This window comes from Cyanistes caeruleus, chromosome 13 (genome assembly GCF_971803275.1).
Source record: "Cyanistes caeruleus chromosome 13, bCyaCae1.hap1.1, whole genome shotgun sequence".
Lineage (NCBI taxonomy): Eukaryota > Metazoa > Chordata > Aves > Passeriformes > Paridae > Cyanistes > Cyanistes caeruleus.
This window is the reverse complement of record NC_141713.1, coordinates 10,726,025-10,750,503: the sequence shown is the minus strand read 5'-3', so window position 1 is coordinate 10,750,503 and position 24,479 is coordinate 10,726,025. Positions and strand designations below refer to the sequence as shown.

Here is a 24,479-nt window from a genome sequence, read left to right as displayed (position 1 = left end):
ATAACTGGTCTGGTCTAAGCCCTGTGGAAAATGGAAAGTTCTTACTACGTCACTAAAGCACAACAGGTACTGGAATACACTTGCATATGCTTTCTTTTTCGGATCTTTCAGGTCTTGGAATCATAGTTATTGCTCTGAGTGTAGTAGTAACAACATTGACAGGTATCTCCATGTCTGCCATTTGCACTAATGGAGTAGTAAGAGGAGGTAAGTGAATACGATCTCATGAAAAATACAAAAATCTGCAGATTTGAATTAGAAAAATAAATGGGTTTGAGATAACGGTGTTATAAGCAAAGAAAGAATATCTATATTTGCAGTGATTGCTCCCAGTGGATCAAAAGCAAATTGAAATATGTCTAGATTTAATGCAGAAAACGTTAAAGATTCACTGCATTACTATGATGCAGGAACTTACGTACCACAGAATGTGACCTTTCATGTTAACATTGGGAGAGATCCATGTAAGTTAGAACATTTTTGGAAGTTCTCTCTCCTTTGTGTTACTGTATCATGCATCATGAAAAATTATAACAAGGTCCACTTTTGCATGCTAATATGCATTAAAAAGATTGCTGGAATAGAAAGGCATACCAAAAATCTGAAGGCAGAACCAGTATAAAGCACATTGCTTTTTTTGCAGTGTCCTCTATTAATGCAGGGCAAAGATTGATTATATTTGTGAGATTAAAAGCACAGATTTCTCCACTACCAGTTATGTGGGGAGAAAAAAAAAAGCAAAAGCTGAGTGTTTTGATGTGCTGAAATAACAATAATTTCTGTCTGCAGGTGGAGCATACTATCTTATCTCAAGAAGCCTGGGCCCGGAGTTTGGTGGATCTATAGGACTTATCTTTGCCTTTGCGAATGCAGTGGCAGTTGCCATGTATGTAGTTGGATTTGCTGAAACAGTTGTAGAACTTCTTAAGGTAAATATAGATATTTCATGTATGTGATGAAATTGCTTCTATTTTGTTTTGCATGGCTTTTATTTTTTAGGGGGGGGTGGTGATGGTGGTGTTTGTTTTACATAATGTATTTGAATAAAGTAGTGATATGTTTTAGTTAAGACTTGAGGGGCATCTTTAGCAGAGAAGAAGCTGGTCTGTCTAAACATGCTGCAAAGTGCTTTTTCATTATCTTTACCTTTTGAATATATGTAATACATTTCTTGACAAGACTCTCAAAATCAGAATAGGAACAGACAGCAAAATAACCCCAACTGCAACTGCAACTGCAAGAAGCCAGCTGGAATATGACATACAAACACTTGGTCTCATATATCTCTGACACTTTGACAGCTCACTGCTTTCTATCTCACCTTGTTACTTGATCCCACCAGTTGGGCAGAGAAAGACTGGTTCTCACAGCATTTCTAACCACTTTCAGGAGAGCGATACACTGATGGTAGACGAGTCCAACGACATCAGAATCATAGGGACCATCACCGTGGTGTGTCTCCTCGGCATCTCTGTTGCTGGCATGGAATGGGAAGCAAAGGTAAACTTTTAAAAGAATATAAAAGCAAGCAGTATATTAACCTGCTGTAAAGCATTAGTGTGTGAGGAATGCTATTCAACAGATAGAATTTGCAAAAGCACTCAGTTTCAGTTTATGCTTAATCTTTCTAAAAGCAGTAACAGTTTAATCATTACATTCAATGAAAGCACAATTACTCTAAACTCTTCCTTGAACATACATTTAAAAGCAAAGAAGTTTGGGTTTTGCAGACAACTTGGTTATACATTTTTACAATTCATGGTATCATTTAGAGCTTTGGCTATGTGCCCATTTTGCCCTTATTTTTGATGCAGTTTGATAGAATAAACAGTAGCAAAAACAATATATGGTTTTATCACTGTACTCTCTCAAGCCCTTCTCAGCAGAAGAGCTCTATTTGTTACCCATTCCTTAATCTCTAACGATTTCTGCTATTCCTTCACCTGTAAAAAAGGTCAGAATGTAAATTCAAATGGAAATACTTTAGAGAGTGGAATGAAGTTATCGAAATCAGGTCCAGAAAACAGATTCAACAGCACCCTTGTTTTTGCTGTGATGGAGACTAGAACAACTTGTAAAAGAGATCAGAAAATAATTTGATATTTTAACCTTTGAAGTGACAACCCCCTGCAACTAAAATAAATTTATAACAATATAAAAATGTCTTGTACTTCATACTACTTAATACTAATGCATTAGCTGCTTCATTTTGCCTTTTCTTGTAAGGAAGCTAACCTAAAATTAAATTATAACTATATTTCATTAATCCCTTAGTAAAAAGTATCTGCTATAGTCATTAGCTGATTCAGCTATCTTGACTCCTGATATTTTCAAAAACTATATAAATTAATAACCTGTTATAGGGAACAGATACAGATGACTTACTATATAGCTATCTCCACAGCAACAGAGTTAAAAACAACAGGAGAACCTTTTTGTTTCTATTAACAGGCTCAAGTTATTCTTCTAATTGTTCTCCTTGTTGCCATTGCAAACTTCTTTATTGGGACAGTCATTCCTACCAACACTGAAAAGAAGGCGAGAGGCTTTTTTAATTACCAAGGTAAGCAACCTTCTGCCTATCATAAAATTATGTTTGCATTCTTTTGACTTAATAGTAAGCTAAGAATTCCACTGAAAAAGATCACAAGATCAGAATCTTCTGCCCAAGTTTAAGTGAGCTTGCAAAAAAAGGGAATGGATTTAATCTCTAATTTTGAGTCTGTCTCTGCTGCTGCAGCTGACACCACAGTAAGATGCAGCTTGAGTAATTTATACGTCAGTGGAGCACAGACAAACTTTTAACACACAGCTAAGAGCAAGTGCTGCAGTGACACTTCTGTCACTCCAACATGGATCTGTAGCTCTGAGATGCAGACAAGCACATCCTTCTGGGGAGCAAACTAAGGAAATCAAATTCACTTTGCTTGTGATGTGAGACAGATTCAAACCCAGTTGTCCAGATGTGAAAGACTGGCTTATTCACCTCCTTCATTAAGTAACTTTGGAATCAAATCCTGTTGTTACATTTCATTCTCACTTATATTTGCAGCATCAATATTTGCAGAAAACTTTGGACCAGATTTCAGAAGTGGAGAAGGATTTTTTTCGGTGTTTGCCATTTTTTTCCCAGCTGCCACTGGCATTCTTGCAGGAGCCAATATCTCAGGAGATCTGAAAGTATGTATTTCATAAACTTCATAATATTAGCCATAGGTTGGAAAAAATAACAAGAAAACAAATAATGAATCAATACTGTAGTCAGTTCAAAATCATGTCTTAATTTGGGAAGCAAAGCTCTCTCTTTTAAGTACCTGCCTTATTATTTAAATACATACAAATTCTCTCATAATGCACTATGGGTATTTACAGAAATTACTTTAGCTAGATTTGGGTTGCTATATCTTTTAAAAGCATATTTCAATAACCTATAATAATATATCATTAATGGTCCATTAGCAGCACATGCTATAAGAGAAATTACGTGTGTATCTCTTGGAGCTCATCTTTTGTAAACATCAATCCAACCATTGTCCCAAAAAGCATACCTGGAAAGCTCATGTTTGTACTCACAAGAATCAGTGGAGACCAGCTTTTTGTATTCAGGGTCATAGTAAGGGCAGAGCAAACAGTGCATTTAATGAAAGCAAGTATGTTCCAATCCCATGTCAGTACTGCTGCTCAAAGAAAAAGCTGCAAGCTTGCAGCTGCGACAAAAAAACAAACCAGAGTCTGAAGAGAAAGGGAAAGGAGGTCCAAGGGTGCCCAGTTGTCATGCTGTGGCCATTCTGTCAGTTCCCCATTCTCCTCTTGCAGTTTAGCAGTTATAGGGGATGAAATTTCCAGTATCTAAACATACAGGTAAATTACAGAAATCAGTTTTGAGTGCCCTCCAGTTTTCATGACAAAAACACTCAAAAAACAACCAAAATAAATAAAGAAAAAAAAACCTCACCAACAAGACATGGCTCACAGCTTGATAACCCCAGCATGTCAGATAAAGTTATTTGGCCTTATCCTATAAATCCATTGCCTTGAAGACCTTAAAGGATTCAACTAAAGGTCTACTATTTCTGTACTGGCACAGAAGTCACAAGTTCACCAGATCCTACCACCCCAGAGAGCCAATTTTCTTTCCCTTCCTCACCCTGAGCTGCATGCCTCAGCCCCTTTGTTTTCAGAGGACTGCTTTACAAGCCAAGCACAGAGAAAATACGTGGAAACTGAGCCACTGATAGCGTCAATGAGATTCCATTTTTAATTAAAAAAACAAAAACCATTGTACTTCTGCCCAGTGAGACTGCACCAGCCTCACACAATCTCCATCCTTTTATCGAACAAAAATAATTCTTTTGCCATATATGGTGCTCTGTCTGCATGGCAGACTCCCAGTGCAGCAGCACTTCTTTCATCAGCTGCTTGAAACAATGCGAGCAGACCTAGGGAAGCAGTTCTCCCGTTGGATCTCTGCAGTCGTCTCAGTCTCACAATAAGTGGACTTCTGTAAACAAGTCCTCCAGGCAGCAGATTCCCCACTGAGCATGTTTAGATGCATTAGACAAGTCTGATTAAATTAACCAGCCTCTCCAGAATCTAAAAGACAAGCTAAGGAGTGTTCAAACACTGTAAACTTTACAGTAAAATTGAACTTTCTTTAGAATTTGTTACAAATACCTTTGTCTGTGCTCCTGCAGCCACTACACATTCAAGTTGTGTCCTACTCCAGAGCCTACTTATAGGGACAGCTTCCTAGTGACGTCCTACTGACTTCAGTGGGGTTTAGCCCCTAAACTGCTAACAGCATAGTAAATATGGGTTTAAATTTTAAAAACGTAAAACAGAAAAGTTGTTGAGCTGTAAGAAGATTTAACCTTAAGATGTAATATTACAGAGCTTAAGATAACCACAAGATTCCACAAAAACAATGACCTAAAACATGAACATCAGAACTGCATAAAGTTACTGTAGTCTGAGTGCAAAGGCAGAGGTTGCAGTTGCAGGAAAAGTGACTCCACAATTATTTTCCAGCTCAATAAATCCTTACCTCATTTAAAAAATTATATTAATTACTAATCCAGTTAAGCAATTCATGCATGCTTCACAATAAACTCCAAATTTGTATTTTGGTTTTTTACCCTGCAACAAGCATAGTTACAAAAAAGTCTGTGACTTAAAATCCATTCAGCAAATCTTTGACTTAAAAAACCAGGCTAAACCAACATAAGAAGAAAATTCATAAAAAATTCTTCCTAGCATAAACAAACACACCCTTACAATTGTAAGGTTATCTAGCATTAAAAATCCTTTTAAAATATACAGTACAGATCTTTCGACTCTTATTTACAATTGCATTATCAAAGATTATACCGTTGTGGGCCAATCTGTAAGCATTATAACCCAGCCTCATTAAATTATCTAAATTAAGTCAATACAGTGTAAGAAAGCTGTTGTGAAGACCCAGCTAACAATTACTGGCAAAGCACAGAAGTACTGTATTCTGTACAGGGTGACTATATCAATCTTACCAATTAACCAAAAATGGTCCCATCTTGTCATCCACAAGAGTCTGATGGTTCAGTAACTATTTACCCACTACATCATTAAACATTAAAATAAAGCCAAATGCAATGTAAAGAGAGTTTGGAGTTCAAGAAGTGCAGACCTCAGGACCCTTCTGTTGCTATAAATGTGAGCTCTGCTCTGCAGAATATCCTTCACTATGTGCAGGGTAGGAGTGCTGCACCACAGAAGCATTTCTGTGTCTGCCTGCTGGCGCAGGTCAGAGTGATAAAAATCTGCTCTCTAGGGTATCTTCATACCACAGTGTAGTAGAACTCCCAGCATGCAAATGCAATCAGGCTGCAGCACACAAACTCACAATGTTTCCCTGTCACTGCTTTGTTTAAGGACCCACAAAGTGCCATACCCCAGGGAACAATGCTGGCCATTCTGATCACCACAATTGCTTACATTGCTGTTGCAATATGTGCAGGTAAGTACAGAACCTATGCTTCATGTCCTCTTTTGTACAGTTAAGTTTGAAAACTTGGCATGCAAATGAATGATTAGCCTCACTGCTTTTTCATGTCATGGATTTATTATGTAGAGACACAGTAGTTTTGATTTTACTGTATGCCAAAACAGTTGTTTAATAAAAGCAGCAATCAATGGAAACAAAAGTCCCCATTTTTGCATAAGATTCAGTGACAAAGATCACCAGCATATAGTATACACAAGCATAATAAAGATCCAAGGAACCTCTGATCAATCTGTTTATCTTTTGTTCCTGCTTCCCATTGAAATTTCACATGGCTTCTGTGTCTTCTTACTGAACACTCATGAGAATCACAGGAGCACGGTAACGCACACATTTTGTACATTACATGTCAAAGACAGAAATCAGTTGCCTGTCTCAAAAAAACTACATAACTACATGTTCTACAGTAGTGGAATGTGAGGTAACAAAATGAGCATGAGTGAAAAGGAGGCCTGTACTGATGCCATGAACTGTGTTGGAGGATTATGCAGTAAAATTCTCATTACAAGCAATAAATCTCTGGACAAGAAAAATAATTTTCCATTTGTATTTAATAGTATTGTAAGAAAGAGGGTTGTAAGCAACACTCTTTCTTATGATCAAATACCTCAATAGCACAAGAAAGCCCTGCAGAGAACTCACTTTTCTGGGAGACGACTCTCAAGTCTTTAACTTCTGTGGTTCTTGGACTTAATGCATAAGGCAGAATACTTGACTCAAGCCTCAGCTCAGGACATTGTGTTATTTGGATCAAATTTCCCCCTGCAATTAAAATTTAAGTAGACATTCTTCACTTTCTTTTATAAATTCACTTTATATTATAAATTGTTGGTGTACTAATTTGAGAACATTGCTCTGCTCTCACAAGCAGTAGCTGTATTTCAGCTTCAGAGCTGTGCATTTTTTGGTGTAATACTTATTTTTATTTTTTTCCCCCATGTTTGCATGTTAGTTTCCTAAATAGCCAGTGGATATTTTGGGACTCTTATTGTTTTTGACAAATTTGAAGACATCATATAAATTTACATTTTGGCCACTAAAAATATTGAGATCAACACTTCCTAAGTTTCTTCTCACTTCTTGTGGTTTAGGGCAAATTTTTGAGGAAACTTCCAAAGGGGTCCCTCCAGAAAGCAGATTTAAGTGGCCCCTCTCCCAGCTGGTTCCAGAAAAGATTTCTTTGGAGAAAAATGGAAAAACTTTCTTATTTAACAAGCAAAGTATTCACAAGCATAACAAATAAATAATATTAAACAATCAAACCTCTTGCTGTTCTGAAGAGATGGCAAATTCAGAAAGTCATTTTTGTGGGGTATAGCTCGGCTCTCTCAGTCTCTTACCAGTCCCTTCTGCACCAGAAACTGCCCCATCCTGGGCCTGGCGGGCCCCAGGGGTGAGCTCCCAGTGTTTGCCTGGGTTTTCAGTCCAGAGCAGGTTTAAAAAGATCCAAGAAAAAGAAAAGCCACAGCCTGGGGAACTTCTCTGCCTCAGCTAGCTGAAAAAAAAGACCTAACTAAAAAGCAAAGGAGAGCTCTGTCCCACAGTCTGTCTGTGCTGCAAACAACACAGTCCAGAGCAGAACATGGAGGAGTGCCATTTCTGAACACAAACTGCGCACTTCTTTCCCTCCCTTTGCTCTTGGAACCAGTCTTAAAGGTGTAGAACTTAATATCCAGCATAAACAGAACAGATGATTTGGGATACCAGCATCGTAAAGTCACCCTAGGACATAAGAAAAATAAAAACCAACATAAATATTAATAAACACAAAAATAATATAGGTAACTTTTCCTGTTCAAAGTTTTTCTCATCATATTGGTGTCAGCAGGGCTATGACAACCTGAACAGCTGAGGATCTGGTCTCTAAAGTAATTTTGTGCCCTTGTTAAACAGAAAAAGGGTATGGCTAGACCTAAAAGCCTCACTGATCTGTTTGCTCTGAATACTGGCACTTTTAAAAGTGATAACAGGAAAACAAAAGACTTCTGATTTAGTCAATTGATTGTTGATCTCTGTCTGGGTCTCTAATCTCAGGAATATGAGTTAAGTGGCTGATTATTTTAAAAGTAACAGACGCAAAGATTTCTTTACAAGGACCGTGAGAAACTCAGTCACAATACGGGGAGGCAATCCCTGCCCAACATGAAATGTTGCTCCTTGGGATGAGTCTAAGGGCACCAGTTGTACAAAAAGTGTGCAGTTTATGAGTCAAAATGTGGTAAGAACATTCTTTCAATGTCACAAGGAAGAAAAATAAAAATATATCATTGTTTCCACAGCCTCCTGTGTTGTACGAGATGCTACTGGGAACGTAAATGATACAATTGTACCTGGAATGAGCTGCAATGGATCATCTGCCTGTGGCCTAGGCTATGATTTTTCCAGATGTGCAAGTCAGCCATGTGATTATGGGCTGATGAATAATTTTCAGGTTTTAGTGAGATAATATGTATTAGCATATATTAGCATAATAAGCTATACATGAATACATAAGTACAAACATTCAATAAGTACAACCATTATTTGCAGACAACTACAACAGGACAACCAATTTTATCTAAAAAAGTAAACTATGATGGAAGGAATGATGAAAGGCAAAAATCCCCTGCATTGCACATTTACCTTTACACTGCCCATCACTAGCCTTACTAACACTCTGGTAAGGCCTTTATCTCCTCTTTTAACAAGTACCATGCAGCAGTATATGTTGTAACATCTTCAAACTGAAAGCCCAGACTTAACAGGGACCTCAGGAACTCTTGTTAGATGAGGAACTCACCTCACTGCTCTTGACACATGGTTGTGATTTTACCTCAGGGGTGCTGTGGCCACAGTTAAAGGGTTGTGTCACAGTACAAAAACCAGAGTCCTGACTTCTTAAAAAAAAGTATCCAAAAATAGTAGAGTGAAAAATCAAGTGAGAAGTAATGGAGTCTTTCTCCTAGGCCAGAGAGAGCCTCTCTGCCATTTTTATTCTTCAAAATACAGCTTAGGCTAAGCATCAAAGTAAAGCAGTTCTGCAGCCTGACAACCACAGGTCCCAGATCTCTGTTCAGCCCCTGTGCTTCATGGCCAGCGAGAAGAATTCACCACCCACCTGCACATGCTTTTCAACAAGTCATTTGTAGCTTTTAAAGTCACTCGCTTTATTCCCAGCTGGCTCAGCTAAATGACAGGGCTGGGTAACCACCTTGAAAGGGGTATGCTGTCCCTTTCATAGACTACTTTCCCTTCTTTCCTTGATAATTTACCATCTTTACTCCCACCTCAGTTCAGCTGCACACACTCAGGGCACTCCTTAAAATCATGACCTCCCTACAGCCAGCCAAACTTTCACTTCTTGCATTTACTCCTGCCAGGCTAGAGCTAGAAAACAGTATGACTGCATCTGACAAATCTTCAGGATTCACTGGTTTCTTTCCTGAAGTACTGCCCACACACCACCAATCACATCCATCCATCTTTTAGTCTCCTTGTCAGGTGCTTCTCAAAAACCCTTTCACTTCAGTGGTCACAGAGGCCAGTCCAGCACTCCTGGGAGGGCTGAGGGAGGCCTGACAGTGACCATCATTACTGTTTGCAGCACTGCAGTTACATCAGCACCACCAGGCATTTTCTCTTATTTTTAGCCATATTAAATAATCAAGGGGAAAAAAACAAACACAGAAAATAAAGTGCCTCCAACCACATTTAATACATCGGTGCTTTTTGCTGCCATTTTCTTGTCCATAAGCTGACTATTTACTCATCAAGTAGAGGTTTTTACATATAGCAATCAGTTAGCAAAGGCAGTGAGGAAATCTCACAGAGTACTCATCTGCCCCAGCAGACAGCTGCATATTTGAATAAAAGTTTGGCTTTGCCTCCATTCCTTTTAACTAAATCAGAAATAATAGTACTGTTTGTAGCAGATTAAATTTAGAACCATGAAAAGCAGAGACACAGAGAGCACTTAGATGGATTTGTCATTAGAAAGTGCATCCAAATGCAAGCCTATTCTTTTTACCTTCATTTTTTTCCTAAAGGTGATGAGCATGGTGTCTGGCTTTGGTCCTCTCATCACAGCTGGCATCTTCTCAGCTACTCTGTCATCAGCTCTAGCATCTCTTGTCAGCGCACCCAAAGTTTTCCAGGTAAAATTAAACTATCCATTTCCTTATACTTGGTTTTACTCCAGAGACAAAGTTGAACTTTGTGTGCCAAATGTAATGTATATTTAAACAACACTGACACATGTAGCAGGAAGAGACAGAGAAAGCAATATGTAGAATGTTTTTCAGCAGAAAAAGACAGGTCTTATCATCACAAAAGGGTGATAATGTTCCTTTGGTCAGAGCTCAGCTTTGCTGCAGAAGCAGGGGATACTCATGTGCCTGTCATAAATAGCTTCAAGGGTACTTTCAGGATCACTTCTATCTTACAAAAAGCCACCCTGTATGCACAAGAGCAGCAGGAACCCTCAGGTCCATAAGATTCAGGTGCTGGCAGGTGTGCTCTTAAGAGGCTGTCCAGAAGCTGTCTGGGCAGCAGCAGTGTGGACAGACTGGGAGCAGAAGGCATGGGAGAGATAACCTGTACAAATTACATCAAGCCACTGATTTATGCTTCAACTTCTCCCAATCTAGATTCTATTTAGCTATTTAATTACCTTTTTATTTTAAAGCACTGAATAAGTATTACATGTCTGTAATTTCATTTCCCATGACATAATAACATAGTAGCATATTGTGTTATCACCTTTTTTAAATGTTGCCACAGCAGTTGATGTACTTGAAGCACTAAAGACAGACTTTTGTTTAGCAAAAGCCTAGCAAGCTGCCACTCACAGACAGTGACTTCTGGTACAAGAAAGTGCTGCTTAATAGAATTATGTGCTGATTTTCTTACCAGGCTCTTTGCAAGGACAACGTCTACAAAGGGCTAGAATTCTTTGCCAAAGGATACGGAAAAAATAACGAGCCTATCAGGGGATATGTCCTCACTTTCGTGATTGCCATGGCATTCATTTTGATTGGTTTGTATAATGTTACACAGCTACTATAGTGTCATGTTCTGAAATTATACAAACTGATACTATAATACAATTAGGAGCTGCGGTTTGAAAAATTTCCAGTTGGGTAAGCTCTGACATAAGCATACTCCAAGTCCTGGTAGCAACTGCATTATTCCTAATGAAAGCAAAAAGAAACCAGCAGTGATTCCAGTGACTTACCACCACCACCACCGCCTCATTTTCCAAGATGTGGAGTAGCTCCTATTCCTGTTCACTCTGCTGGAAGAGGGCAGTGCTTAGAACTCTATCAGATAAGTCACAATCTTTGAAAATGGTTTTCCAGTTTATATTGCACATAACTCTGAGGTAATTTGGAGATAATTAGGAAGCCTATTCTGACCAAGTCTTTCCCACCATCAGCTCCAAAGCAAATCCTAGTTTACCAGCAATAATGAAAGAAAATCCCAGGTACCACATTTAGGAGTGCAGGGACTGTTAAATCAGTTTTTCCTAGATTAGAAATTCAACCTGTCTTACACTACTAAATAGGATGTCTAGTAGAGAGTTCAGATTCCCACTAAGTTGCAACTAACTACAAATATTTTTTTTAATGCATCCATCCTGTCAATTATGTATTTAAAATTCTGAACTTTACATCAGATCTACATAATTAAAAGACACTATGCTGAATCACAGTATCAAGTATAACACTGCATAGCACATAATATTATTAAAATCAGGATTAGCAGGCATAATTCATATGGATGAAGGTAGATCAAGGTGGCCTTAGTAAGGCAGGAAAATACCCAAACTCTCCATGGATGATAAATGCAGATGATGTTCAGATCTAATGCATCATCAGGAAACAGCTAGCCAACAGTCCAGGAAACTGGTGCCTCTGTATGACTTGTGTATGTGTCTTGCAGCTGAACTGAATACCATTGCTCCCATCATCTCCAATTTCTTCCTGGCTTCATACGCTTTGATTAATTTCTCCTGCTTTCATGCCTCATATGCAAAATCTCCAGGTGAGTCTGCATTCAGCAGTGATTTAAATACAGGCCTTATAGTCTGATCTCTGGAAGCTTTAGACTGTATGTCTGAGAAAATTGCAGTATGTGTAGAGTATCTAAGTTATGTGAGCTGATGTCTTATTGAATGTGATGGCATTTTATTTAACTCCAAACGATAAAAATAACAGCCCTAGTCCTTACAATGCCTACAGTTGTACAGGATGAGAAAGGCTTTGGTGCATCCCACTGGAGAAAAAACAACTTTCCTCAAGCTGGCATTTTTTCCCCTCACTATTAAAAAGCGTGTGGGTAAAAGCTTATGCCAACTCTGGCCAATGAAGCAAGCAAGGTATAGTGGGGAGTCATCACTCCCTTCTCCAAACCTACAGCAAAATGTACGGGGAGATTCCTAAGCACAGTAACAGTGCTACAAGTGATGCTGCCTGGAGGGGAACGAGTAGAGCAAGAGAAGGTCCATCAAACAGCACCAGCACAACTCTGCTGTGTGCCTGGAAGCAGAATTGTAAAGCACAGTTGTGAAGCACAATGAGGTCCTGTTCAGGGGTAACTTGAGATCCTCCCTCTACATTTGCAGCAAAGGAACATTCTGGCTTGTCAGACTTGTGCATTGCCACAGCAGAATGATTCTCACCATCTCATGAAGGGGTGACACCTTCAGGAATAAAGTCAATCAGCTGAGCAACACTGGTTTAGCACACAGGAAAGACAATTTCCTGCTTCTATGAATTAATTATTCAACTCAAGGAGCAAGGAACACATTTTTGATTTCCATTGTGAAGAAACTGCAATACTGACAGAAATGCCTGCATCAACTTCCTTCCTATAGATCTGCACAGTGCCATTTGTTTAGAGGGCAGAAAAGATGAGCACTTCTGCTAATTACCTGCAGAGCTGAACAAATGCAGATCTGCTCCATATGGCCTTGGAGCTGAGTGACAATTACCTCTATAGATTTCATCTCCATACATCTGACTCTACTCTGCCACTATTTAACATTTCAGTCAGAACTTCAGCCATTTTTCTTTTCTCATTTCCTCCAGTTAATTTTTGCCAATTCACAATGATAGATTATAATAATTGCAAGGCTGCAGGACAGACAATTTCTTCCCAGCAGGTCCTTCCCATTCCCTCATTATAAAGATGATCCAAGATAGGGTTGCTCAGCCTCTTGTATCTTCTGTGTTTTTCCCCTCTCCAAAATCTGCTCTGTAGAACACCTGGCAGAGATCTGCAAACCATGAAGGCTCAGTGCTTGCCTCATCATTTTAATTGGTAGCAGGGGATGGAATCCGTAGTGCAGCTGAAGAGCAGCAGGAATAATATCTTTTTAAAGTCAATTGCAGATGATTTTATTTTTCTGCCACAAGACTCGGCAATTTCCAAGTTTAAGACAGGTGCACTTACAGTGTTGGGATAAACACTCCTCTCAGGAAGTGTTTAGCTATCAATAGAGTTCTGTTTATATGCATCAAAAGTACACAGTCATCAATTATCTGGAGTTACAGGTAAACCTTCTGATGTTCTGAAATATTCTGAACCAGTAAACTTTAATTTTGCAAAATTACATATAAACAGAATAGCTACTCAAAGCCAGCCTGAACAAAGCAGTAGGAAAGAGAGCAGCAGAAGGCCTGTAAAACTCAGTATTCTATAAACTGAAAGCTACATTAGCCAACACCTGAAAGTATCTGTACACATGGTGCCTAAGAATTTACAGATATGTCTCCTTCTGACAGAGCCTGTAACAAACTGTGCATGGGATTTTATGCACAATAATCATGGATTACCATGATATCAATATATTTCATGCTCTTCCAATTTCCTCAATTCTCTTTGAACAGGTTGGAGACCTGCATTCAGATATTATAACATGTGGGTGTCACTTTTTGGAGCCCTGCTGTGCTGCGGGGTGATGTTTGTCATCAACTGGTGGGCAGCTCTCATCACTTATGCCATTGAGCTCTTCCTATATATTTATGTAACATATAAGAAGCCAGGTAAGGCCAAACCCCACTATTATTACATGCATATGTTTTGCTGCTAGACTGGATTTTAAAGAAATTAATTCTGCTAACAGAATTAGAAATATTTTTTTGTGCTATCTCTATTTAGAGGGAAGTCTGAAGCATCCCATTAAATTCCACTTTATATAATATAGATGAAGTTGATAGTCTGGTGACTGTCTGTTTAACAAGCACTTCAAGTGCGGTTCAGGGTTTTCTGTAAACATTCCAGCAGACTGGTTTATTCCCACCACATCTTTATGACATTTGGGCTTTTACTTGAGTATCACTCCTAATTTTTTTCCACCCATGCACAAAACCTCACCTGAATTTTGCAGTGCTCTCAGCTGACTCATGCAGAGTCCTCACTCAAAATGTAAATCTGATGCCCATTATACAATAAAAATGCAAGCTGAATTACTTATGAAGTGATCATCCTCCAGCACCTCCCTACAACTCCCCTGTAAATCAAGACAGATGGGCCCATTTTTACTGCTGGAAAAAAACCACTTAGTAGCTCAGCAAATCACAGGAGCTGTCCTTAAAAACCTGTGTGCTGTATAAGACTAGACAGTCTGGCTGTTCATATCCAGGACGAAACTAACCTAGGTCCAGATTTCAGTGCTAATCACTTGAATTACTTCTGCAGCAGAAAACGAAACAAAACCAACAAATAAAACCAGCATGGTTCCCAGCAATAGATATGCTTTTATTGGAGTTAACCTGGGACAGCAACACCTGGTGTGAGACTGTTACTGTTTCTTTTGCTGTTGTCTGTCCTCCCTATCTGCGCCCTCTCACACCCACTGGGATGGTCCGTGCTTCTCTCCCTGTAAATATATCATCAGCTGCAGGAAAGCAGACCCATCTCAACCAGTAGTCAAAAACATGACAGGATTTCTACCCTTTCCTTGGATATTGCCAGTGTGCCCGATGCAAAGTAGCACCTTAAAGCTTGGCTAAATTCACTGAAGCCACTGTACAAAAGCCCTGTCTCCTGCTAAGAGGGTGACTTCAGCAGTTATTTACCAGCAACTGAAGGGTTCAGAGAAAACTAATATTCCTTAGAAAAGGTGACTTTACACTAAACCTCCACTTTGCTGCACTTAATATTAGTTTTGTATCTTGGCATAACAGGACGTTATCTACATTCCTGTAGATCTCAAAGTGTAGCAAGACATTTCTTATATGTCTCCACTGACCAAACAGCTGCACAATAATGAGAAAATATGTATATGACAAAATGGGGCTTGGAGAACAATTTTTGGCCTATACAGTAGAACAGAGCAAACTGGCACTCGAAACCTACTGGTTTCATTTGTACTTCCTGAAATTCCACACCACATACATGACTCAGGGCTTTCCATTTTCTAAATAGGAGAAGGACACAAAGTTAATGGAACAAATTAGAAAATAATTTTTAAATAGGGGAAGAACATTCCCTACAGTATTTAAACAAAGAATGAAACTATTTACTTGCATGGGGTTTTCTGCATCACACAAGCAAAACCAATTCATTATATTATGAAGCACAAAGAACAAGTCTGTATCTATGAACTATGAGAGAATATACTCTGCTTTTCATAGAGAACACCATTGCTGATTTTTGCAACAGAATGTAAGGAAAAGCCCATGGTTTAATATGCATTATTTATCTTTATTATATGCAGAAGTAAACTGGGGCTCCTCTACTCAGGCTCTTTACTTTGTTAATGCCTTAGACAGCGCTCTGGCATTAACAACAGTGGAAGACCACGTGAAAAACTTCAGGTAAGATTTCCAGTGAACAATACAATGGCTTGTCCTGAATCTGTACATCAGCCAATTATATACAACCTCTTTTTTCTCCACCAGACCACAGTGCCTAGCATTAACAGGAGCTCCTATGGTCAGGCCTGCTCTGCTAGACATCACCCACAGCTTCACAAAGAACAACGGGCTGTGTATCTGCTGTGAAGTGTACATGGTAAGGGAACTCACCCAAATCTGCACACCCAGCACCAGTGGGGGCTGCAAGTCTCTGTTACAATTCCACTCTCACTCAGCACATGGTGTTCTCACTGGTGCTGATTGGCAGCTGTGCACACCACCAAAGAGGTTTGCACTGAGAATGAATTTCATCATAATTCTTGACATGAAAGCTATCAGCTGATACAAAGCCTGCTGGTAAATGCCTCACTGAGATGCATTTCAAAGGTCATAGTAGGTGAACAAAAAAATTGTTTGGAGGAAAAAAAATATTACAAGGAAAGATTTTAGGTTTAGAAAACAGAAAATCCCCTAACCACACAAAACGCAAAATTTGAAGGGTTATTGTGTTGGAGTCAAATTACCCAGGTTCTATTTTCAGCTTTGTCTCTGATTTGCAGAGTTGGGGTTTGGAGAGTAAATCAGCTCTCTTTTCAGAGGTTCCTCCAAAACTGTTACAATGCTAATTTTGAGGATAAACATGCTCTTCTGAGATCTAAAGAGAGAAGCAAAGTGTATTTCTAGATATAAATACACAGCAAATGATGTATCTTAGAGGATGAAGATCTAGTCTCTCATTAGGACAGAATAAAAATGGGTTTGTAGTGTAGAGAAAAAATTTGTTTTAAATATTACAGTGCCCTTTTAATTTTGAGAGAGAAAAAAACTCAAAAAACAGCTCATGGCACTAAATGGGGAAGCAGAATCTAGATAATAGAGTCAGTCCAGCCAAGACAATGTATTCCTCTACAGCAATGTAGGTATCCTTCTTTTGATGCTGCCACATTTCTGCAGAAACAGAGTATGAAAGATCCACATGTGATTCTTTCCAAATCAAATGAATCTGTAAAGAAAGAATGATCCTAATTCCTTCCTACTATAATTAATGTTAGATTTCCCACTGCATTCAGGAAGCATAGAACCAATCCCAACAGGATCCTGAGACTATGCAGCTTCCTGAAGTTGAGTTTAAGCAATTTTTCTGAATTCTTAGGCATGTTTCTCTAATATTAGTACTTTCTGTGGAGAACTGAGATTTCATTCTTGTCTTTACAAAAAAACCCCAAAGACTATTTTGTTATATAAGCTTTGAATTGTTTAGGGGGGCTGTCTAATTATTTCTTCAGCAACTTAACTGAAATTTAATTTCCTTGGTAATAAAAGTGTGACAAAATGAACCTTTATGAATTGCAAAATTGCGGTAAAAAGCAGATGATAAAATTTCAAGCAATCATATTGAAGAGCAGCCTGCAATATATATCACAACAAATACAGCAAGACTATTCAGCCATAAATGTAACACCCAGTACATTCTGCCTCAAAAGCTGACACGCTGTTAGTGATGCATAAAGTTTTGAAACACCACACTAGAGAGAACATCTTCCACTCTTTTCTTCCAAGAGGCAGCAAGAAACTTTACAGGAACATGGTGATACATGGCTCAGAAATAGACAAAATAAAGATCTCAACAGAACATAGAGATGATTTCAAGTTTACTTGTCTCTGAGGTAATGGCTTGAACAGTCAGAGTTTCCAGTAAAAGGGACTATATCTGATTTTACTCCTTCCCTTCATGTAAGGGCTTTTTCAGGGTTAGTTCTGTCTGCAAATTCACTGGACTCCTTGTACAACTGCACAAACATTCCACGGGTGCAAAGGAGGAGCAGGGGAGGACACAGACAGCGTGGCACCTGGGAGAGGGGTGGGTCCGACCTGCACTGTGCAAGCCAGTTGCAAAACCACCTCCAAGTGCTTTCCTTTGAGAGACAGAGGAGACGGGCAAAACTTGTTCATTTCCTCTCCTTACTCACAATGAAACTTCAAGCTGATTGTTCAAGTTATTATTCCCAGCTATTCATACATCCAGGATCAAATTCTTCTTAAGTTACATTGATGTCTTGTGACTTGGATATGGACATGGATTTTTTTCCATTACATTATTTGATGACCACTGAAAGAAAACTGGTAACAAAGGCATTTGCATCTTTAATTCCATTGCATCAACTCTCTTCTCTTTTTCTACTTTGTCAGTAGACAGGAACTTAACCATGTATATTTAGATCTGCTGAGACTCTTTTACATATTCAAGTCAGAGAGGGACTTTATTCACTCTGAGATGCTTTATCATACCTTAGATGTTTTTTTAAAATGTTACAATCCATAAAAGTCCTTTTTTTCTGTCAGAATGACTGCATTTAAGTAGCATTAACAGCCTCAGCCCTCTCAAACAGAATGTGAATTATGTTTGCAGCACAGTTCTTTTCAAAGGGCTGAATCTCTGTGGACCCTTTTTGGAAAGGTATTTTTCTGACTCTCTCCATTTGCTCCCACAGCAGACTAGGTAACTCCTTCAAAATCACTGTGTGATGTACAATACAAAGCCTTTGTAATAATATTTTACTGTATCATGCAGGGACCACGCAAGCTGTGTGTTAAGGAGATGAACAGTGGCATGGAAAAAAAGCAGGCCTGGCTCACAAAGAACAAAAGAAAAGCCTTTTATGCAGCAGTGGCAGCTGACAGCTTCAGAGATGGAGTCAAAAGTCTACTTCAAGTAAGCTTTTTGTTTACAGAACACACAGGAGAGTGTACATCAAAGCATCCCTTTATGTGAGACATTACTATTAGCTTGTGAAGAAGCTCTGCATATATATGGGTAATGTTATAGACAGAAAGGCCTTTCTGGGGGTACGTGTATATTATATTACAGATTATTTCATAAAGATCTAGTTCTGGGCTATGCAATTATGAGACAAGGCACACTGATTCTGTCCTAAAGGAATAAGACACTATTATGAAAAAAGAGAAGCATCTACAGGGCCACATATGAATGTCTATGCAGCTGACACTTGATACACTTCAAATCAATTTTATTGTTTGGTATTATATAGCATATTAAATATCTGAGAATGTTTTGGCAATAAATGAAAACTGAAAATGTATAATATACATTTTCTGCAAATAGCAAGAAGGTCATTTAAATAAAAGTCTGCAATATTTTTCTATTACTCTAAGAATGCAGGAGATCATTTCCAACAGTCCTTTTAAAATGGCCATAATGAAGGCACAGAGACACTGTCATTTTTCCCATCTCCTTTCCTCTCTCACATATATGAATATTTAAACATATGGGTACTGAGGCAAAATGTAGAGCAAATTCATATCCTTTTCACAAGATACACTGTTGAAAATACATCTGTGCCAGCAGAGACAGTAGGGAATCAACTAAAATACTCTGGGTAAGTCACCCACTGATGTCCTAACAGGGTTCTTTGTACACTTGCTGAATGGACAGTACAACTGAGCAAGACGAAATGCTATTAATAAAGATCCCTTTGTTCTGTAAAAGCCTCACAAAGACACTTCATCTTGGGCTTACACATTGTCTCAGTAGGAGATCTTTCTGATGTTTTTGAGAACTGCTATGGTCTGATGATCTTTTCCTTTCCATTACTACTTAAGCACTATTGCCAAAGTCAACTACTGGACCCCAAATAATTCTCTCCAGCAAACAGAAGGATAACCACGTTATCACTATTCCAACCTAAAGACATTGGTAGCAATTACTGATTTCAACATAAACAGTGCTACTCAAAAACCCACCAAGGTTCCAACAATTTTTTCCTATTTTCTGTTTGCTAGTAGTAAAAAGTTGGCAGGTGTAGCAGCTTTACACGCTGGTGTTTTGTGTGCTTCCTCTTAAAGGAGTATTCCCAATTCACTGAATATTTAGATTTCTATAAACATCAGGTTAGCTGAATCTAGATCTGACTTCCCTTACTTGTCCAGGTTTTAGAATCCAGAACCAGTTTTGAAGGCAAACTAATATCTTTACAAACCATGTCTTTTTCCTGTTTAGAAACCATAATTTTATCTACAAAGCATGCTCAGCTGATTTTAGATAATCTTTTGAAAAGAACACAGCAAATGAAACAAGAGTTTCCAAATTCAAGGGAAAAATAATATTCTTAGGAGCCTATGCCTTCTCTGTGTATCTGAGATGCTTAAAGAGACTTCAGACCCACTTCATCTACTGTGTATTCTGAAGCTGATAAAAGCTTTATGCCATTATGTTAGAATGAGCATACAAACAGCTCTTGAACTCTCTCTTGATTCCAAGTTATTGAACCATTTTAATGAGAGCATGTCAGAAGAAATGCAAATGAATGCTAATTTAGCAAAACTACACTTCTGTCATCTAAAATAATTTATAGTTGGAATGATTTAAAGCTAATCTTTCTGCTTTCTGCATGGATATGAGCATGAAGGGCATTTATGAAATGCAGTCTAGTTGTGTCTCCAGAACTTAGTTCTGGATTACTTCAGTATTACTTCTGATTACTTCAGAAGTAATTATCTTTTGCCATTACTTTTCACTTACATTTACATTTTCATTACGTTTTCATTTACAGTAAGAGCATGTATGTGTACCTCTTTCAAGCAGTGTTTTAATATTGGCAGGCCTCAGGCTTGGGTAGAATGAAACCAAATACCCTGGTGATTGGATTTAAGAAGGACTGGAGAAGTGCACCTGCCACTCAAGTTGAGAACTATGTAGGCATTATACAGTAAGTCAGCTCAGTACCTCCTTTTTCACTCCTCTTACACTAGATTAATGTAGCATTTCCATATAGAATTTGATGTGTAGAAACAATGCAAGGACATACATACAAACCTGGGCTCATACATCCCACCTCTGTGGCTGAAGTTATTGCCCATCAAAAAAGACTCATTGGCTTCCCACACCTCATAGGATCTGCTTAGCAAATACCTGGCACCATCAGAGCTGAGGTGGCTTGACAATGCTGAAGAAGCTGCTCTGCTGTCGGCAGTGCTTTTGCAGAACTGTATTTTCCCATTTTTAGCAGGCAGGAACTCAGAGAAAAACAACCCTAATGTACATACTAAGGGAATAAGAGAACATCATGGAATTCTTCTTTTAAGCCTAGGAGACAGGAAGAGCTTTGGTTCAAACCTCATGTGTCCCTAAGGCTCAGCAGCTCTGTGGGTTGGGATTTAGCTAGGAAACAGTCATTTTAGAACAGGCTTCTCATAGATGTTTGCTGAAAATTCACTTGTGAAGTTGAAGCAAGTTACAGAGCAACAAACCCCACCTCGGCTTTGTTACTTAGAGAAGGGAGAAAAAATTATGCTACGGCAACCTAGTTCCTAAAAACGCATTGTCTGAAAGGCTTCAGGAATAGTTGATCTGTTCCCATGCCCAGTCAAACCTATTTATTTAATTTTATGTGGGGCAGTTCCTTCTGTGATTTTACCTAGTCTGTCCTCCCTGTGAACACTTTCACTGATCTTTTCAAAACAGCTTTCCTCATCATCACGCACAATGTAAAATCATGTTTACTCTTCTTTTTCTTTCTTTCCAGTGATGCCTTTGATTTTGAGCTCGGTGTAATTATCATCAGAATTAGCCAAGGATTTGATATATCTCAGGTCCTTCAGGTTCAAGGTATGTAGTGACTCGACAGCTGAATATCTCTGCTGGTTAGATGCACAGCAATAAGGACTCTTGACACTCACAAGAGTCACCATCTGCTTTCTAGAATAGTTCCTATACTCACAACTTCCACAGTTCGTCCTTGCTTGTGCAGTTTAAACCCTGCCTAAAATCCTTGCAGTGACAGAAGGAGTCCAAGCCTCACACATTATGGAGCTCTGCACACCAGAGAACTCAACTCCCAAAGCAGCTCCAGCACAGGCACAGACTAAAGCAATAAAATCTTACCGTGCCACAGCAACCAGTAACTCTGCTGCATGTTTCCTTCCTGGTGTCAGCACACCTTCCTCTGTCTGCCTGCCTGATATCTCTGGGACAGACAGGAAATGGGAAGCTGCATTTTTGGTACCATCTCTGTGAAACTCTTGAGTCCCACGGAGTTCCCACCCATAGAAAAATCTGAAACCCGCAGGAAACATCAGCTCTCTCTCTCCCTTTTTTGTTCATTCTTCCTTAGGTCAGCAGCGCATATCTCAGGGGGGAAAGGGTGAACCTACCGCCATCCCACAGCCATTTGGGTGGCAAAGGCGGGACAATTCCCTAGACTTTGGGCAGGACAGTTCTGCCCCCGGAGCGGCCAGGCCGGGCCCGCGGCTCTCTGCTGCCGCCTGCTGCCCGCCGGCCGCGCCGCCGCCAGCTCCCGCCCCGCCAGCGCCGGCACCGCGGGGCCGGGGCAGCAGGAGACCCCCAGAAACAAGGAACCCGCAGGTCAAAAGGCGCCAGAGACTCCTTTAAGGAACAAGGGTGGATGAACACTAGCTCAGCACTGGCAGCTTGATGTGCCTAGAGACCCACGGGACAAAACTACAGGGACTCAGAAAAGATTCCAAAATAATCAAGCTTTTCTTTTCCCCCTGGTGATTTCTGAGAGATATCTGCCTATCTCTGCTTGATGCGAGTCAGAAACTGAGTGCCCAAAATATACAGTCACTGGAACAGCTGTAAAAATACAGTGAAAAACAACTCTGCAATCTTACAAATGAGCAAATGTTCTCCAAGTATTAAGACACAAGGATTCAGAAAGAATTAAGGGGGGGAGCCTCAAATACAAAGAAATATTTTGTAGCAGATACAGTCATTGTAGTGGAAAATAATGATCATTGTGTTCTCTTTGATTTAGTACAACATTCTGTTCAATAGAAAACCTGAAATTTTAGTTTTGAGTAACCATTAAGTTTGTGGCTGTCACCATGTCTAAAATATGTGACTGTCATTGATTAAAAAGTAAAAGAAAATATAATCTTTCTGTTGGCAACTGAGACTGCTAACAGAGCTAATAATGTCTAGCTAGTGAGGGTTTATTCTACTTTTTTAACACAATGTCTTAAATGAAGTTACCTCATATTTAGTAAATATAAGATTTCCTTATGAAAAAAGTTTTCTGCAGGCAAATGCCTGTATCGTATTAATTAGTGCTTCACCATAATATATTCCACAGTAACACATGGTATGTTTTCCTCAGCAAAAGCCTAATATTGCTAAGATGAAATTGTTTTCTGTATTACTAAGTTTACAGAATGGATTAGCTAAATCTTACATCTTTGCAGCTAATGCTCAAAAAATTAAAACGTGAAAAATATTTCTGCATGGAGAATGATTGTATATTCAGGATCCTTATATTTTTCTGAGAATCTCAAAGTACAAACCATGAGACTTTGTTCTAAGAAAAGAGATCCACAGGCTACAACTAAATAAATCAGTTTCCTCAGTGTAGGAAAACAGCTTTCCTAATGTCCTTTCAAATTCTTGGCTAAAGAAACCAACTAAATACCCACAAACATAACAAATAATATCTTACGTAACTATAAAATGTTATAATACCGAATTTGATTTGGAAGAGACCACCTGAGAGCAGCTGGCACACCACAGTGTTGTAGGCACAGGCACCCCAAGCTAGGGCTTCCAGAGGTTAATCCAGCTTCCTTCTCCCTACTGGTTTCCAAAGAAAAAGCATTTTAAAAGAAATTTTCATATCAGGAGCTTTACGCTGTGTACAAAGCACTACAACACAAATTACATCATCACCATTAGTTTAGTAAGGGATTTAATTTAAAAGAAGCAATATGTTACCAGTTCTCTTTCTAATATACAGAGGAATTAGAGAAGCTGGAGCAGGAGAGATTGGCACTGGAAGCCACCATTAAAGAAAATGATTTTGAAGAAGGGAAAAGGGGCATCTGTGGATTCTTCAAAAAAGCCAGCACATTGAATATCTCAAAACATGAAACAAAGAAGGGTAAGTTCCAAAATGACAATATATTTCCAACCTTTCAATGCATCACACTTTCGCCAGCATGCAAACTGGACTTTACTCCAAGCCAAAAGCTCCTGAGCTACACAGAAGCCCCCGGAACAGAACGTCCCTTGTGCAAACCTGTGGCCACAACCCTGTAATGCAGCACAGTGACATCCTCTGCTTGTAGAACACGATGTCTGCAACACAACCATTCCCCCTCATTTGCTAGATAAACCTCTCAGCTCAGCTTATGTTCACTTCTACTTGCCAAAAATAGTTATTAAATGGTTATTAAGGTTTGAGGAATACAAAGTTGGTTAGGGGGTTTTGGGTTGTTTTTTTCTTTTTAATAGGGTGTTCTAAGCTTTTAAACAGGGGCCTTTTTTTTCCTCCTCTCTAAAGAAAATAGGAACATATGTACAACATGCAGGGAGCAAGCAATCTTACTTCACTTAATAGACACACACACAAACTCAGTACACAGCTGAAAAAGAGGTTAAAATAGCATAACTGCTTTATATTCTAAGCATAATTTCATAAAAATACACAAGTGAAGCTAGTAAAATAGCACTGAAAGCACATACACAGCATACTGTCAAATAACTAATTAACACATAACTTGAATGTGTAGGTGATGAAGTCAATATTACATTTCAGATATAGTAAAATGATACAGACACAATTTAAGGTCTC

General features: G+C 38.9%; 1 protein-coding gene and 1 long non-coding RNA gene across 7 annotated transcripts in view; one reads left to right on the top strand and one right to left on the bottom strand.

The window, feature by feature from the left end:
- The window catches only part of LOC111934118 (uncharacterized), a 54,744-nt gene that overhangs the window by 14,675 nt on the left and 15,590 nt on the right, over positions 1 to 24,479 (bottom strand). The window contains exons 4-11 of one of the 3 annotated variants that reach the window (XR_015275617.1): positions 7,301 to 7,759; positions 7,115 to 7,215; positions 6,680 to 6,799; positions 4,675 to 4,791; positions 3,727 to 3,849; positions 2,987 to 3,174; positions 2,386 to 2,527; positions 1,322 to 1,477 (exon numbers count right to left, since the gene is read on the bottom strand). This is a non-coding gene — a long non-coding RNA (uncharacterized LOC111934118). Of the gene's footprint in view, positions 1 to 1,321; positions 1,478 to 2,385; positions 2,528 to 2,986; positions 3,175 to 3,726; positions 3,850 to 4,674; positions 4,792 to 6,679; positions 6,800 to 7,114; positions 7,216 to 7,300; positions 7,760 to 23,371; positions 23,483 to 24,479 lie in introns of all 3 variants that reach the window. The other 2 variants (XR_015275616.1, XR_015275618.1) reach the window with 2 other exon arrangements.
- Positions 1 to 24,479, top strand: part of SLC12A1 (solute carrier family 12 member 1) — a 47,464-nt gene that overhangs the window by 12,660 nt on the left and 10,325 nt on the right. For 2 of the 4 annotated variants that reach the window (XM_086848388.1, XM_086848389.1), the window contains 17 exons: positions 112 to 207; positions 790 to 929; positions 1,390 to 1,500; positions 2,452 to 2,563; positions 3,053 to 3,180; positions 5,908 to 5,992; positions 8,317 to 8,468; positions 10,063 to 10,170; positions 10,928 to 11,051; positions 11,957 to 12,058; positions 13,906 to 14,061; positions 15,738 to 15,837; positions 15,922 to 16,033; positions 18,449 to 18,589; positions 20,497 to 20,603; positions 21,420 to 21,502; positions 23,643 to 23,786. In XM_086848388.1, coding sequence (XP_086704514.1) covers positions 112 to 207; positions 790 to 929; positions 1,390 to 1,500; positions 2,452 to 2,563; positions 3,053 to 3,180; positions 5,908 to 5,992; positions 8,317 to 8,468; positions 10,063 to 10,170; positions 10,928 to 11,051; positions 11,957 to 12,058; positions 13,906 to 14,061; positions 15,738 to 15,837; positions 15,922 to 16,033; positions 18,449 to 18,589; positions 20,497 to 20,603; positions 21,420 to 21,502; positions 23,643 to 23,786 — 2,001 coding nt within the window. The remainder of the gene's footprint in view (positions 1 to 111; positions 208 to 789; positions 930 to 1,389; positions 1,501 to 2,451; positions 2,564 to 3,052; positions 3,181 to 5,907; positions 5,993 to 8,316; positions 8,469 to 10,062; positions 10,171 to 10,927; positions 11,052 to 11,956; positions 12,059 to 13,905; positions 14,062 to 15,737; positions 15,838 to 15,921; positions 16,034 to 18,448; positions 18,590 to 20,496; positions 20,604 to 21,419; positions 21,503 to 23,642; positions 23,787 to 24,479) is intronic. The other 2 variants (XM_023934000.2, XM_023934001.2) reach the window with 1 other exon arrangement.